Below are 15,713 nucleotides of genomic sequence, written 5' to 3'. Positions count from 1 at the left end.
AAGGGCTTTTTGAGGAGGTTCAAAGGCCTAGACTGGAGTTGACAAAAATATGGCCTGGATGGTTAGCTTCATCTTCAGCACAATTTTGTGGAAGGCTGCACAGTTCTTTTCTGATCTTTTAAATGGGAAAATTTCATGGCAGGCTTGGCTGGTCCTGTCCTAAACCTTGAACCGCCAGGCCAGACGAGTCTCCTCAGCTTGGGCACTGGATGGCCCTTCTGTTAGTGATATCTAGTTTACAGACCAAGGTCTGGGAGAAATTGAACCATAGAGTTCACCACCAGCTCCACCACCATCATCGTCACCTCCATTATCACCACTATCAACACTTATCTTTTGTCACTACCATCATCACCACCACCATCTCCATCAACACTTATCCTTCACCACTACCATCACCATTACCACCACCATCATCACCACCATCACAACCACCACCTGCTCCTTTACCATCACTACCATCACCACCACTGCCACATTTTCCTTCCCCATCCTCACCACCATCACCATCACTATCATCATCACTTCCATCATCACCACCATCATCATCACCATTACAACCACCACCTACCCCTTTATCATCACTACCATCACCATCATCACAACCACCACCTAACCCTTTATCACCACCACCACCATCATGACCACCATCACAACCACCACCTGCCCCTTTACCATCACTACCATCACCACCACTGCCACCTTGTCCTTCCCCATCCTCACCACCATCACCATCACTATCATCATCACTTCCATCATCACCACCATCAATATTTATCTTTCATCACCACCATCATCATCACCATTACAACCATCACCTACCCCTTTATCATCACCACCATCACCATCATCACAACCACCACCTACCCCTTTATCACCACCATCACCATCACCACAACCATCAAAACCATCACCTACCCCTTTATCATCACATCACCATCATCACAACCACCACCATCATCACAACCATCACAACCACCACCTACCCCTTTATCACCACCACCATCATCACAGCCATCACAACCACCACCTTTATCATCACCACCATCACCACCACCACCATTCCCACCACTCCCACCACCACCTTGCCCTTTCCCATCCTCACCACCATCACTATCACTACCACCACCACTGCCACCATTACCACCACTACTTCCACCACCACGAGTTCTACCACTATTGCTACCACCTTCACCCTTATCATCTCCACTCCTACAACCACCACAATATCTATTACCACCTTTGCCACCATCGCCATCACCACCACCACTGTCACTATGGGCCAGCTGCTGATGGCTTCTCCTGTCCTGGGGCTTGAGCCTTACCTTGCCTACATGATGGGGCAGTGAGGTGTTTTTCTCTTCATCAATGTGCATCTGGTTCCAAATCCAGTCTCTCTTTTGGCGCCGGTGGGTGGGCAGCAGGCTGGGGGTGTCCCGTTGGGCAGGGTTAGCACCTGCTGCTGCTGCTGCTGCCGCCGCTGCCAGCAGGCCCAGGCAGGCGCCCGATGTGGCGACCAGTATCATGAGCCTCTGCATCTTCCCAGGAGGAACAGATCTGGGGAAAGAGGACACCTTCAGACTCTGGCCGAGTGACGGATGAAAGGAGTACTTAGACACAGGTATTTTGCATGAGAGCAGCTAGCTATAATGCTAAAAGCTTGGGGCAAACGTAATCTGCGGGTAATTAACATTATCATTCCCCCTTTCAGGGAGCAGTCAGGCACTCGGATGAGCAAAGGTAGGTTTTAGGACAACATGAGTAAACAAGCCCATTTAGGATACATTTCCCTACACTTCCTTGTACCTACTTCTCACCCTCTGCCTCAGGGTAGAACAGCTGCCTTCTGCTTATTCTTCCCCGAAGTTATGCAAAACCTTCTGACCTTTCCAGAAGGTTTGCGTCCTTTCCCTATAATTTCTTCCACCACTCTGAGCCGTCTCCCGCATGTGGTGGCCACTGCCTAAGGGTGTGAGCAGCTCCCATAGGGAACCGAACTCCCTTTATCTATTCACTGCTTCATCCTTCACTGTCTGCTGACACCAGCAGAACCAGACCCCCTTCATGCCTTGATGAATTCCGAACGGGTAAGGTGAAAACAGATGTGGAAACCATTTCTACATGTGAGTCTTGTGCTAGGATGGAAGCAAGTGCAGGGGATATGGGAGCCCACAGGAGGGCCTGTGGGGAAGGTCTCCAGGAAGAGGGTGTGAGGCTGATGCCAATGGCAGCTCCTAAGTCCCCAGGCATTGGGTGGTCAGGTTATCCTCATTGTTCAAATGAGGAAACTGAGGCACACAGATGTTAAGTTCACATTGTAGTAAGTGGTGGGACTCAGATGGGAACCCAGGTGTCTGATAGCTAATCTTTATCAAGCACTTATTTTTTGCCTGGCACTGTTTCAAGCACTTTATATGTCTTATCTATTTAATATTCCCCATCATCCTCCAGGTTGGTGTAATGATAACCCTCATTTTGCAGAAGAGGTACAGAGAGGTTTCGGAACATTCCTGAAATCACCTAAACTGTAAGGAGCACAGCCAGGATTTGAACCAAGGTTGTCTGACTCAGAAGTTCAAGTCCTTTCCTCCTGCCTTCCCTTGTCCCAGCAGCTGCTATGGGGTAGGATTTAAAGCCTCCTCTCGGCAGACGTCCTCCTGCCTGAAAGCCCCTTTGACAACTTTGCATTGATTCTGTCTTCAGAAGGCTCTTAGGAAAATCCAACTGTCTTAACCCTGAGGGCCAGCCCTTCACTCCAGATCTTACAGTGAGTGGTCAGCTTTGCTGTCAGAAGAGCAGGGATGGGTGGGGTGGTGAGTTGAGGGTCTGGGTTCATAGGAATGGCTTCATAATTTGTGTGGCCCAGTGCAAAAGAATTTTAAGAAGGAGACAGAACATTAAACCAAGCATGAGGCCCTTTGAAATGCAAGCCCTGTACAGTTGCACAGGATGCACAGTCTCGAAGGCAGGTCTGTAGGGTACGGATGTGGGTTAACCAGAGATCAAGGCCTGGCTTCATGCTGAATTCCAGGAACAGGAGTTTTCTCTACTGCCCCATGAGGAGTGCAGGCTGTGACCTTGGCCATTAGCATGTTCTCTCAGCCCTGACTCTGTCTTTCCACCCTCCGGGGTCCCTGTATTACTGACTTGCAGCTCCTGGGATGATGTAGAGGAAGAACAGGTGGGTGGGAGAGGGACCCAGGGTTCACATCTGGAGGCACACAAGGATCTACAAGGTGCTGGATGGGATGGCCTCCTCCCTTGACTGTCCCCTGCCTGGCCACAGGGAGAGGCTGGACTCTGTACATCACAAGAGGTTTGTAAACTCTAGTAACATTTCCCCTGATTTGCTGGCGCCAGGCTGACCTCAGTGAGGGCTGAGGGTGTCTGTGCTGGGCCAGCTGACCTCTGGACCCACTGATTTTAGTATCGACGGCCCCTGCCTTCTGGTTCCTGTCTCTGGCCCTGGAGGAAGTGGACTCCCAGGGTGGGGATAGGCCCCAGAATGCAGGTGCCATATGCCTGGGGGATGCCCTGACCCCTCTGGGCCTCAGTTTCCTCAGCCATAAATGAGGGGGTCAACCTGGAAGAGACTTGAGGCCCTTGAAGGATGCTCTAGGCAGGAGGAAGGTGGTGAGCAAAGGCTTAGAGAAGAATGGGGGCAGATTGGGAGTCCTGGCCAAGAAGCTGGTCCCTGACTCAGGGGAGGCGGCAGGCATGACCCCTATCCCAGCCTCACTGGGTCCAGACCCTGTGGCTCATTTCCTTCTTTGTCCAGAAAGGAAGTGCAAGTCTTGATTCTTTCTTCCTCCCTCAAATGAGAAGTGACTCAAAGATGACAAAGTGAAACAGACAGAAGCGAAAATGAGAAACAGGGAGAGGGAGAGTTCTCAGGGCAAACAGGACAGGGTGAGCGCCCAGGCTCTGAGCTGATAGGTGCTGGGTGCCTACTGCATGATGGGCTCCATGCTAGGCAGTGGGGGTGCCTCAGTGAGTGAGACAGATGGAGCCTGCTCTTGGGGAGTGTGCAATAATGGGAACAACAGGAAAATAAGTAAGTCAATGAGGAAACATATCAGTTGGCGATCAGAGATGTTCAGGGAATTACAATGGGAGGTGCCACAGAGAGTGAGGGGGCAGCTGACTGGGCCTGTGAGGCCAGGAAGGCCTCTGGGAGAGCTGACGTTTCAGCCCACATCTGAGTGCCAGCCACAGGACTGCCAGGAAAGGGAAGGGAATTCCAGGCAGAAGTGCTGTTGCTGGTCTCTGGGTACCTCAACATCCGAGCCTACCTCTGTGCAGGCAGTGGTTGGTTTCCTTAAGGCAGCCCACCTCTCTGTAGCAGTCCCTTCATAAAATCTCTTCAGTTGGCCTCCCAGGGTTCCCTCTGTTTCCTGCTGGGAACCCTATCTCTAATACAGTGAACGGGAATGTGGTTTTCTCTTTCCTGGGACCTGTTGGGACGGGTTAGTGATCCCTAGGGCTGACCGCAGCCAGCAGTCAAATGGATAAATACAGTCGTGTGCTGCAACATGACTTTTTGGTCAACAATGGACTGCACATACGACTGTGGTCCCCTAAGGTTTTAATGGAGCTAAAAACTCCTCTGCCGTAGTGACACCGCAGCCATTGTGACGTCGTAGCACAAGTCATTACTTGTGTGTTTGGGGTGATGCTAGTGTAGACCAACCTTATAAAAAATATTATATTAGGGTGGTGCAAAAGTAATTGTGTGCTTTATTTATTTATTTATTATTTTTCCTTTGAGACAAGTTTTGTTCTGGAGTGCAGTGGTGCGATCTCAGCTCACTGCAACCTCTGCCTCCCAGGTGCAAGTCATTCTCCTGGCTCAGCCTCCCAAGTAGCTGTGTTTACAGACGCCTGACACCATGGCTGGCTAATTTTTTTTTTTTTTGTATTTTTAGTAGAAACGGAGTTTCACCGTGTTGGCCAGGTTGGTCTCAAACTCCTGACCTCAGGCGATCCACCCGCATCAGCCTCCCAAAGTGCTGGGATTACAGGCATGAGCCACTGCACCTGGTGGCTTTTTTTTTTTTAATGGTAAAAACAGCAATTACTTTTGCACTACCCTAATAGTAAACTAAAGTTAATTTCTTATTGATGAGAGAAAAATATTTTTAAGTAAATTTAGTGAAGCTAAGTGTACAGTGTTTATTAAGTCTATGGTAGGGTGAAGTGATATCCTAAGCCACTCACTTCCTGACTCATCCAGAGGAATTTTTAGTCCTGGAAGCTCCACTCATGGTAAGTACCATAGAGAGATGTACCATTTTTTATCTTTTTTTTTTTTTTTTTTTTTTTTTTTTTTTAAGATTGAGTCTCCCTCTGTCACCCAGGCTGGAGTGTGGAGTGAATATGTGTGGAGTGGAATATGAATGTGTGTGTGGCTCACTGCAGCCTCAAACTCCTGGGCTCAAGCAATTCTCCCATCTCAGCCCCGTGAGGAGGTACGTGCCAGCACATCTGGCTAATTTTTTTTTTTTTTTTTTTTTTTTTTTTTTTGAGACGGAGTCTTGCTCTGTTGCCCAGGCTGGAGTGCAGTGGCCGGATCTCAGCTCACTGCAAGCTCTGCCTCCCGGGTTCACGCCATTCTCCTGCCTCAGCCTCCCGAGTAGCTGGGACTACAGGCGCCCGCCACCTCGCCCGGCTAGTTTTTTTTTGTATTTTTTTAGTAGAGACGGGGTTTCACCGTGTTAGCCAGGATGGTCTCGATCTCCTGACCTCGTGATCCACCCATCTCGGCCTCCCAAAGTGCTGGGATTACAGGCATGAGCCACCGCGCCCGGCCCTGGCTAATTTTTAAATTTTTTTGTAGAGATGGTTGGGGTGGCGGGGCGGGGGGCTCTGACTATGTCGCCCAAGCTGGTCTTGAACTCCTGCCTCAAGTGATCCTCCTGCGTTGGCCTCCCAAAGTGCTGGGATTACAGGTTCCTTTTTTATCTTTTACATGGGATTTTTACTGTATCTTGCCTGTATTTAGATATGTTTAGACACATGAATACTTGCTGTCGTGTTAAAATTGGCTATAGTGTTTAGTACAGCACCACGCTGCACAGGTATGGAGCCTAAGAGCGATAGACTGTACCATCCAGCCCAGGTGTGCAGCAGGTTGTACGATCCAGATTTGTTTAAGTACACTCTGTGATGTTTGCACAACAGCAAAATCACTTGAACTCGTTTTTCAGCGTGTATCCCAGTCATTAAGATGCATATCGCACACCGGGGCCTGCCGTGGGCTGGGGGGAGGGAGGAGGGATAGCATTAGGAGATACACCTAATGTAAACGACGAGTTAATGGGTGCAGCACACCAACATGGCACATGTATACATATGTAACAAGACTGCACATTGTGCACATGTACCCTAGAACTTAAAGTATAGTAATAAAAATAAATAAATAAAATTTTTAAAAAAAGAAAATTTCCGGGTGAAGGGGGTCAAAACTAACACATTCAGAATAAAACGAGGTTCCTTCTTTGATTTGGAAAAAAAAAAAAAAAAAAGATACATGACTGTACCTACACCAGACTTCAGCAAGGCAGAGTCCACCAATCACAGGCTGGGACCACATGGCTCCTGGGGGGACATTAACTCCTCAGTAGGCTTTGCCTGGCCCCACATAACAAAGTGTTCTCTGAAGGTGCAGAAAAGCCCCTTGGATTCTGTTCTGTGTCCAGCAGGGACCCTGCTGCTAGCTCTGGAGAGAAGTCCCTTGGAGCACATGGGCCACCCTCAAGCTCCTGCCCTCCGACAGGGCTGGGACTGGCTCTCGCAGAGTCACCCCACAGCACCTGTGTGTCATTTGCCAGGACAGAGGGAGGTCTGGGTGCTCAGCTCTCATCAGTCAGCTGTTGGTGAGGGGCAGGACCTTGGGGGCATTTGGGAGCCAGGAATCACATAATCCCATTTGCACCCCCATACCAGAGCCTTAAGCACCCTCCCAAGACAGTTCTTTCTCGACTGGGATGGTGGGGGAGGGCTGACATCCCTGAGCACTCCCCCGAGGCACACGTTATTGTATTTAAACCTTGCAACAACCCTTCTAGGTAGTTGTCTGTATTCCCATTTTGCAGGTAAAGAAATGGGGGCTCAGAGAGGTAGAGTAAGTTATCTCAGGTCACATAGCCACAGGAAGTGGAGCCAGGATTTGAACTTAGGCTGTCTTTCCCCAAAAATCGTGCTTTTTGCATCATGCCACCCACTCTCTATCTCTGTGGGGACATTCTCATGTAATGATAATCAACTATTCTCAGTGCTTGGTCTTTATCCATGCCAGCGCGTGTAATTTTCACACTATCCCCAGGATGTAGGTAGGACTTATCATTCCCATTTCTCAGATGAGAAAACTGAGGCTCAGAGACAAACAACTCATGAATGGTGGATCTGGAACCCTCACCAGATCAATCTTTTTCTAAATCCTAGGCTCCTTCTATACTCAATCTCAGAGACACCTGTGGGACCTTCCCAACTGAAAAGCCACACTCATTTGTGTCTTTTGCCCTTTGTGTTAGAAATTTGGCCAACTAACTTTGGGTGGATCACTTGAGGTCAGGAGTTTGAGACCAGCCTGGGCAACATGGTGAAAACCTGCCTCTACTAAAAAATACAAAAATTAGCCTGGCATGGTGGTGCGTGCCTATAGTGCCAGTTACTTGAGGGGCTGAGGCATGAGAATCACTTGAACCTGGGAGGCGGGGGTTGCAGTGAATTGAGATCCTGCCACTGCACTCCAGCCTGGGTGACAGGCAACAGAGCAAGACTTCGTCTCCAAAAAAAAAAAAAAAGGCTAACCAATGGGGGCTGCAGGGAAGGGTCTTGTCAGACAGTTGTTCCTCCCCATCCTGATGCAGAGGAAACTGGGCCAGTCAGATCTGCTGCAGCCACAGCTGAAAACTGAATTTCTCTTGGCTGCAGCCTCTGGAGATGTGGTCATAGCCTTTTTTTCATTTTAGCCTGTTTCCTTTCGGCAGGTAAGAGTCACGTCTCTCGGTTATTCTCAGCAGTTTCCAGAGAGACTCAAGCTGTTGCCAGGTAGATTTGGGGCACCCCAGACATTCAGAGGGTCTGAGGATTTTGGAAGTGATTTCCATGTTCAGAAATTCCCAGCTGAGCAGCCCAGCAACTGCCTGATCACAGCGTTGAGCAGGGAGGGGCCACGCTTGGCAACTCAGGGGTAGGTGCTGAGCACGCTGAGGCCAGGTACCTGCCCGTGTCCCAGGCATCCAGGATGCTTGTTGATGCTGCTGTCCCCGGAGCCATGTGAGAGGGTTTGGGGGCAGTTCCAAATGGAGGTGGATGGGCCCTCTGTACCCTCCATCAGTCTGGGGAGGTCTGGAGGACCCAAAATGAGAGGATGGAGTCAGTGGCCCGAATCCCCTGGTGAGTGGGCATGGATCCCAGGATAAGCAGCAGGGGAGCCTTGGAGAATAGGGGGAACTGGGCTCCACCATGCTCCCATGGGAGGCTAGGACCTCAGAGGCCTCTGGGGTCCAGGTCTGTATCTATATCTACCGTGGGTGGGGCACTGGGATCAGAACCCAGACACTGAGGCCAGGCCTGGGGACTGAGGGGTCCGAAGGCTGAGTCACCCGGGCAGCCTGAGAAAAGGGTGGGGCTCCTGTGGCTCTTTCTGCTCCTCTGCGGCTGCCTGTCTGGGTCTGCAGGTGCCTGGTGAGCCTCCAGGCATAGCTCCGGCCCACAGTACGTTAACTCTCTGGGAAGCTCCCCACTCCACCAGGCTTGGTTGCATCCTCCCTGCCCGTGCACTTGCTGTCCTCTCTCCTCTGCCTAGATTTACGACACATGTCACCACTTCTCTGAAGCCCTCTCTAGAGTCCTGGGGTTATACAGTCATGCAGCAAACATTTATTGAGCATCTACTATGTGCTAAGCACTTAATTCCATGCTGGAATAAACACAGGCTCCACTTCCATGGGAGAGAGGGATGCCAGTCATGTGGTGAAAAACGCAGTTTGAAATTGTGACATGTACTTTGATGGACAAATAGAGGAGGCTGTGGGAGCATACAGACTGGGAAGACCCTGATGGGTCTGAGGACCACAGTCCCAGGAGTGAGTCCTGCCTCTCACTGACCCACCGTGGGACATCACACAAAGCTCCCTTTGTGGGCATCCATCTATCTGGCGTTCTGTGTCCAAGGGGCTGTGAGATCTGCTCAGCTCTGTGTGAGTTACAGTGTCAAAAACAGAGGCTAGGGATACAAGAGAAGAGGAAGGGAAAGGAGGGCAGGGGAGGGGAGGGGAGGGGCTAGAGCTGCTCTTCTTGGGACTCCCTGGGATCCCTGGCTTTGTAGCTAAATAGGACATAGGAAGTCTGGACCCAGATGGGAGCCCCTCAGTGGGCTGGTCTGGCCCCTCAGCCCCTGGGCTGGTCCTGCCCCTGAGCACCAGGAAGACCCCTGCCCCTTGACCTGACCAGAGCCCCACTCAAGCCTTCGATTCCAGGGGCCAAGTCTGGGCTTTGCAGCGTGGGGGGTTTTCAATAGGCTGGAGGGCCTCAGGGGTGGGGCAGAGGAAGGCTCCAGGTCCAGAACACACACATGACATCTGGAGGCCTCATAGACCTGTGACACCCTCAAACATGCCTTCGTGAGTGCACAGCCCTGGCCACAGTCACCTGCCCAGGCCAACTCCTGCAGCGCTCCTCTTTGCAGGCCTGGCTGCTCTCCTCCCTGACCCCCAGCACACCCGCTTTCAGCTAGGATCCCAGCCCAGCCGCCTGCAGGCTCTGGACTCCAGCCCAGAGGCCTGGGGTCAGGGATGAGGGGCAGAGCACTGGGAGGAGCCGGCCTAGAACATGCAGGAGGTGTGCCTGCTGGAGTGCGGGCGCTGAAGACCCAGCTCCGTGTGTGGCCCTCGGCAGCTCTCCCCACTGCCTTCCCATTCCACAGCTCAAATCTCAGTCCAGGACAGGGCTTGGACCCAGTGACCCTCAAACTCTCCGGGGACTCTCACATGGTCTGCTTGAGCTCAGGCATTTAAAGCCGGGTCTTGGCAGCCACAGACATTGGGAGGATGAAGGGTGAGGCCCTAGGAGGCTCGGGAATAGGATTTGGCCAGGCAGCTATGACCTGGCCTCTTCTGCTTCCTCCTGGTTTGTGGCTCAGTTTGGCCCTGGGATAGGCTCCTGTGGGTCCCAGACCTGCTCCCCTCCCATTAGGTTCTGCCAATAGCCTCCTCACTCCCTGCTGGAGGATGTCTAACTCCTCAGCCAGCCCTTAAGGCCTAGCATGATTGTCCCCTGCCCACCCTGCCAGCTCTCCTCTCCTCCGCTTCCCTGCCCCTTCCAGCCTCGAGGAGAGCTAGAAGTTTCTGAAATGCACAGTGCCCTTCCTCTCAGCAGCAGGTTTTTTGCCCAGGCTGTTCCTTCTGCCTGGAATGCCCTTCTTTGCTGTCTCCTGGGTTAACGCTTTACTTCTTCTCAAGCCCCAGACTGCCTACTCCATGAGGTCTTCTGATTGCCACCTGCCACCAGCACAGCCTCTGCCTTCTGGCCTATCTCTGCCCAGGCAGGTTCTGGGCCTGAGAGTTCACTTCATGCCATACCTGGGTGCATGAACTCAACGCCCCAGACCTGGACGTGCTGCCTGTCAGCCTGGTGCCAGCTCCAGTTCTGGTCTTGCCACCCACTCCCTCCCCACTCACAGGATTTAGAAACAAATCTGTGTATTTTCAGACAACAAGTAGGGTGGTCAGAGTAGGTACCATTGTTGGTATAACTCAAAGAAACTCCTCCTTGCTCCCAGATAGCTCCTCTGATGGCCCATGGGATGGGCTGCCATGGGACTGCCCAAAAGACCACAGATAGTGTTTTGATCCTTTAGGGACAACAATATTATCCTTCTTAAGAGTCCCTGGCCGGGTGTGGTGGCTCACACCTGTAAATCCCAGCACTTTGGGAGGCGGAGGCCAGTGGATCACCTGAGGTCAGGAGTTCAAAACCAGCCTGGCCAACATGGTGAAACCCCATCTCTACTAAAAATACAAAATTAGCTGGGCATGGTAGCACATGCCTGTAATCCTAGCTACTTGGGAGATTGAGGCCGGAGAATCGCTTGAATCTGGGAGGCAGAGGTTGCAGTGAGCCGAGATCGCGCGATTGCACTCCAGCCTGGACAACAGGAGCAGAACTCTGTCTCAAAAAAAAAAAAAAAAAAAAAAGAGTCCCCAGTGAGTATGCAAACACCCCTGAGCAGGGCACCTCTTAAGACAGGGCTGGCAGAACAGAACTGAGCTTGCCACATGCCCCTTTCCGCACCTATGGCAGACATCACGAATCAATCACCCAAAGACTGTATTGAGGATCCTCATAGACTGTGTTGAGGATTCAGGGGCTGAGTTCAAGTTCATTCCCACTGAATGAAGGTAGAGGGTACCAGTTGGCCAGACCTATTTTGTGATGTGAAACAAATTTGTGCTGGAATCTCTGGGCTCCGGGTCATCTAGTCTATCCCCTTGCCTTCTAAAGGGACAGCTCCAAACTTCCCGTGCTAAGGAGGCTTCCAGCCTCCTTTGGGCTTCCTGACTTTGTCTGGGACTGTGAGGGCAGTGTGGGGAACAGAATGAGGCCCTTGCACCTGCCTGTTTGAACCTGCCCAGCTGCTCGGGAGCTGTGTGACCTTGGGTTCATCTCTTGCTTGCTGAGCCTAAGCTTCCTTATCTGTAATGGAGGCAACAGTAGCCGCCTCCCTGGGGAGGACGATTAAATGAGATCATGAGTGTAAAGCCTGGCACACAGTAGGTGCCCAGTAAGGGGGTGGGTGTCTTGACTCCAATCTACCCGCCCTCTCCAACCTGGTGGGTGTGGTTTTGACTGGCCGACTTACACTTGACCTCATTTCCTGGCTCTACTCTGGACCCACCTCCTACTCTTTCTGTTCCTCTGCAGAAGGAAATCTCATTCACCACCCGCCCGGCCTGCCCCTGGGTCCCACTTCCTCGTCCTTCCAGTATCTGGACCTGCCAGGATCTGACTGTTTTGCTGTGGTCCAAGGCAGACAAGCTGGAAGTCCCTGAATTAGTTTAGGGACCATCCCCTACTCTCAAGAGATGGGAAGACTGAGGCCCAGGCCGCAGAGGGGCTGCCCAAGGCCTCCTAGCACCTGGGATTCCCACTCTTCCTCCAGCAAGCCCTCCATGATTTACCCACTTAACACCAGCTCGAACCTGGATCAGGACAGACTTTTTAGTATCTCCTCAGCCAGAGGTGAAGCTCCTGAGGGCAGAATCTGCCTCCTAGAACATTCCTTCCCCTGGTATCACTGGGCTCCTGGCTTTTCCCTGTGCCTGCCTCTGTGGCCTGGAGTGCTCTGCTTTTCCCCTCTCTGAGCTTCACTGTGGAGTGTGGCATGGACTGTGGGTCAGAAGGGACCGCACTCACACCCTGCTTCTACCTTGTGTTGGTTGTGTGACCCTGGACAGGCTGCACAGCTTCCCTCAGCCTTGGTGGTCCCATCTGTCAAATGGGAATTCTAGTCGTTTCAGTGTGACTGAGGGGGTGCAGAGAGAGGATGCAGGGAACAGGCATGGGTCCATGTGGGCAAAAAGGCCCAAGATTCTTCCTGGGACGGTGTCCGCTGTGTCCCCTGGGTGTCCCCGAGTCAGCAGTGAATCATCCAACTTTGCAGAAAATGTGTGGCCCCCTCTGGCTTCCTGCCCTCATGTCCGGCCCTTGTTTAGCAACACAATAGCTCAGGCTGAGGCTGCAGGCAGGCAGCTTAACCCCTTCCAGGCCAGTGTACACCTCCCCTACCCCTCCTCACCGTAAGCTGAAATTGGTAGGGCCGCTCAGGGACTCAGCAGCTCTTGGGCCCCTTGGAGGATACTTGCTGCCCTCCAGGGCAGGCAGAGGAGAGTCCCAGGCTCCCCACCACCTGAGGATGGACCAGGGCTCCTGGCCCGGGCTCCAGTGGCCTGTGGTGAAAGAGCCTTCCAGGTACACCCTCAACTCCTCAGAGCTGCCTCCCTGGGAATGGCCTTCCTCTCTGGTCAGAATCCTATCTGCCCATCACACATGAGAAACGTCCACGCTGGGGAGGGAGCCTGGCATGGAGCAGGTGCCCAGAGGTGCTTGCCATGTCCTCTCACTTGAACCCCCTTCCTGGTACCTGCTGGGCACCTGAGGACCCCTCCCTGATGGGGTGTTACCATACCTCAAGGGTCAAAACCTTTATGACGTTCACAGTCAGGATCGGCTCTGGGCTAGCAGGAAAATCCAGCCACTATTCCTTAAAGATCCCATGTTATGTGCCATTCCCAGCACCAGGGATTTAGATCACCTCACTTAATTGACTGAGGAAACACTGTTTCTACATTTCACAGACGAGGCACTTGAGATCTGGGGAAAGAGCCTGGGCTTTGGAGTATGAGATCCTGGTTCAAATCCCCACACTGGCTCATATGTTTCCAAAGCTCAGTTGCTTTCACTGAAATATAAAGAAATAATATATCTACCTTGTGGAGTTGTTAATGGTAAAATAATGAACTCCACATCATCGCTTGTTCCCCACTGTGGTTTGGAAACTCTGGGTAACCTTCCCAAGGTCACCCCAGAGCAAATGGCAGAGCTGGGATCTGTACCCAGGGCAGCTGTCTCCAGGCCAGGCTCTTGGCCCAGACCTCCTGCTTCCAGGGCACTTCCTGAGCTGTGAGGGCCTTGGGGCTCTTGGGCCCTAGCCTTTGAAAGGGTGCCTGGGGGAGGAATGGTGGGGCATTGTCCAGACTACAGCTCCCTCGACACATAGCGCCCCGATGGTGTTTGGACAGGGAAAGGCAGGACCTCAGGTGCCCAGAGCCAGTGCTCAGCTTGCCTATCCTGAAATGGGAGCACTGGCTTGATAGAGAGGGGCTGAGGCTCTGAGCTCCCCTTTCAGGGCCCCTCCCCAGATCCCAGCATAGAGCTTTAGTGGCGTATGGGTGGGGGGCTGAGGAGGGTGGTGTTAGGCCTTCGTAAATCCTCTCCAGTAAGGGTAAGGGCACGGAGGGGAGGCCAGGGACTGGGTGCCAGTCCTCTGCCCCGGCATGCTGGGCAACTGGGGCAGAATCCTGTCTTCTCTGAGCCTGGCACGGAGGAAGGCCAGTGGGCCTTTTTGAGTTGGAGAGTGCAGTTGTGGGAGAGCCGAGCCCTTGCCCTTCCCCCCTCAGCCCCAAGATGCCCATTTGTGCCCTTGGCACCACCTCTGGGTGCACCTTCCCCGGCCCTGATCTGAGCCTCGAGGAGGCCCTGCATGCCCTCGAGGTGCCTCTCTGTCCTGGGAGTGGGACGATGCCCATTCTACAGATGGGGAAGCTGAGGACCCTCCCATCTCGGGCGCAGGGTGGCGGGTCTGGGGTGGAGGGGAGTGTGGGAGCCCCCACTCACCGTGCCTGTGGGCTGAGGGATGTTTCTGTTCCGTTGGACTGCCTGTCCGTCCAGGGCTGAGCGTGAGTGGAGCTCTGTGGAGCCCGTCAGCCAACCGTCTCTGGAGGGGAGCCACACCCCGCTGGCGAGGGAGGTCTGGCTGCCTCCCCTTCAGGTTTTCCAGCTGGCCCTGGCCCACTTCCCCCCGGGATGGTTTCCTGTTATTGTTCCTTTGTGAGGGCTGGGCTGGCTGCAGATAGGCAGGTCCCCCAGTGGGCGGGCGCCTCAGCCCCGGATGGCTGTCTCCACAGAGGGCTGGCCCTGGACCCCACCTGGGGCACCCCACTTGAACCCCAATGCCCGGCCTCAGCTCTGGGACTCTGAGCCCAGCACCTGCCAAGAGCCTGGCTGTGGGGACCCGTGGGTGCAGCATCACATTTAACCCGCCTTGGGATGCTGCAGGCAGGTGTCATCACCCCCATTTTATAGCCTGGGAAGCTGAGGCTCAGCGGGTTTAAGGCGCTTGTCCACCCAGCTGGGGTAAAACAGAGCCAAAAATCTAGCTGGGGTCAGCCTAGCCCCAGAATTTGATTTTCTTTGGTGACCCCATGATGTCTTTGTGGGAATGGACTTTAAAGGTGATAGGGAGGCTTCAGGAGATGGGAAAGGACAGCAGCTCTTGGCTCTGGAGGACCAGGTTGGCTTCTCCCGGTGGGGGTGGGCGTGGACTCCAGCTGTAAGGCACCAGCCTTGGTCTGTAGGGGACATTTTCATTTAGGGATATTGGATGGAGTCAAGTGACCCAGCTCTGCTTCTGATGTGACCTTGGGCCAGTCGTGTCATCCTGGAGCCACAGTTTCCTCGTCTGTAAAATGGGGATAATCACAGCCTCATCCTCACAAGGCTTTTGACATAAACGAGAGTCAAAGAGGGGCGTGGAAGACAGTGACGCTGAGGCTGGATCAGAGCCCAGCAGAACCAAGAGGCTGGGGAAAGGGAGGGGCCAAGATTCTGCTGACCAGGAGAGACATAGGAGGAGCTTCTCAAAACTACAGAGGACTGGGCTCACCCCAGATCAACTGATTTGGAATCTCCCAGGGCAGACCCTGGGAATCTGTCCTTTGAAGAGTTGCTTCTGTTTTTCCATGGGTGAATGGTTGGGAAGTCCCAAACTTGTTTTATTATATAGCTGGGTAAGGAGAGACCCTGATAAAGACAGGACCCAGGGCCATTTAGTAAATCAGAGCACGAGATGGGGAGTGAGATGGAAGGATATTTTTGGAGGAGAAGGGGATAGTGATTCCTCTGTCTCAGGCAGGTTGAGTTTGAGATGC

General features: G+C 52.8%; 1 protein-coding gene across 1 annotated transcript in view; it reads right to left on the bottom strand.

Annotated features, from left to right (window-relative positions):
• The window catches only part of CDH5 (cadherin 5), a 38,717-nt gene extending 24,173 nt beyond the window's left edge, over positions 1-14,544 (bottom strand). The window contains exons 1-2 of the mRNA XM_007993560.3: positions 14,401-14,544; positions 1,326-1,557 (exon numbers count right to left, since the gene is read on the bottom strand). Coding sequence (XP_007991751.2) covers positions 1,326-1,538 — 213 coding nt within the window. The 5' untranslated portion in view covers positions 1,539-1,557; positions 14,401-14,544. The remainder of the gene's footprint in view (positions 1-1,325; positions 1,558-14,400) is intronic.
• Between the last annotated feature and the right edge of the window lie 1,169 nt (positions 14,545-15,713).

The sequence above is a fragment of the Chlorocebus sabaeus genome, chromosome 5 (genome assembly GCF_047675955.1).
Source record: "Chlorocebus sabaeus isolate Y175 chromosome 5, mChlSab1.0.hap1, whole genome shotgun sequence".
NCBI classification, from domain to species: Eukaryota; Metazoa; Chordata; class Mammalia; order Primates; family Cercopithecidae; genus Chlorocebus; species Chlorocebus sabaeus.
Note: the sequence above shows the minus strand (reverse complement) of the source record. Positions and strands in the feature narration are given on the sequence as shown.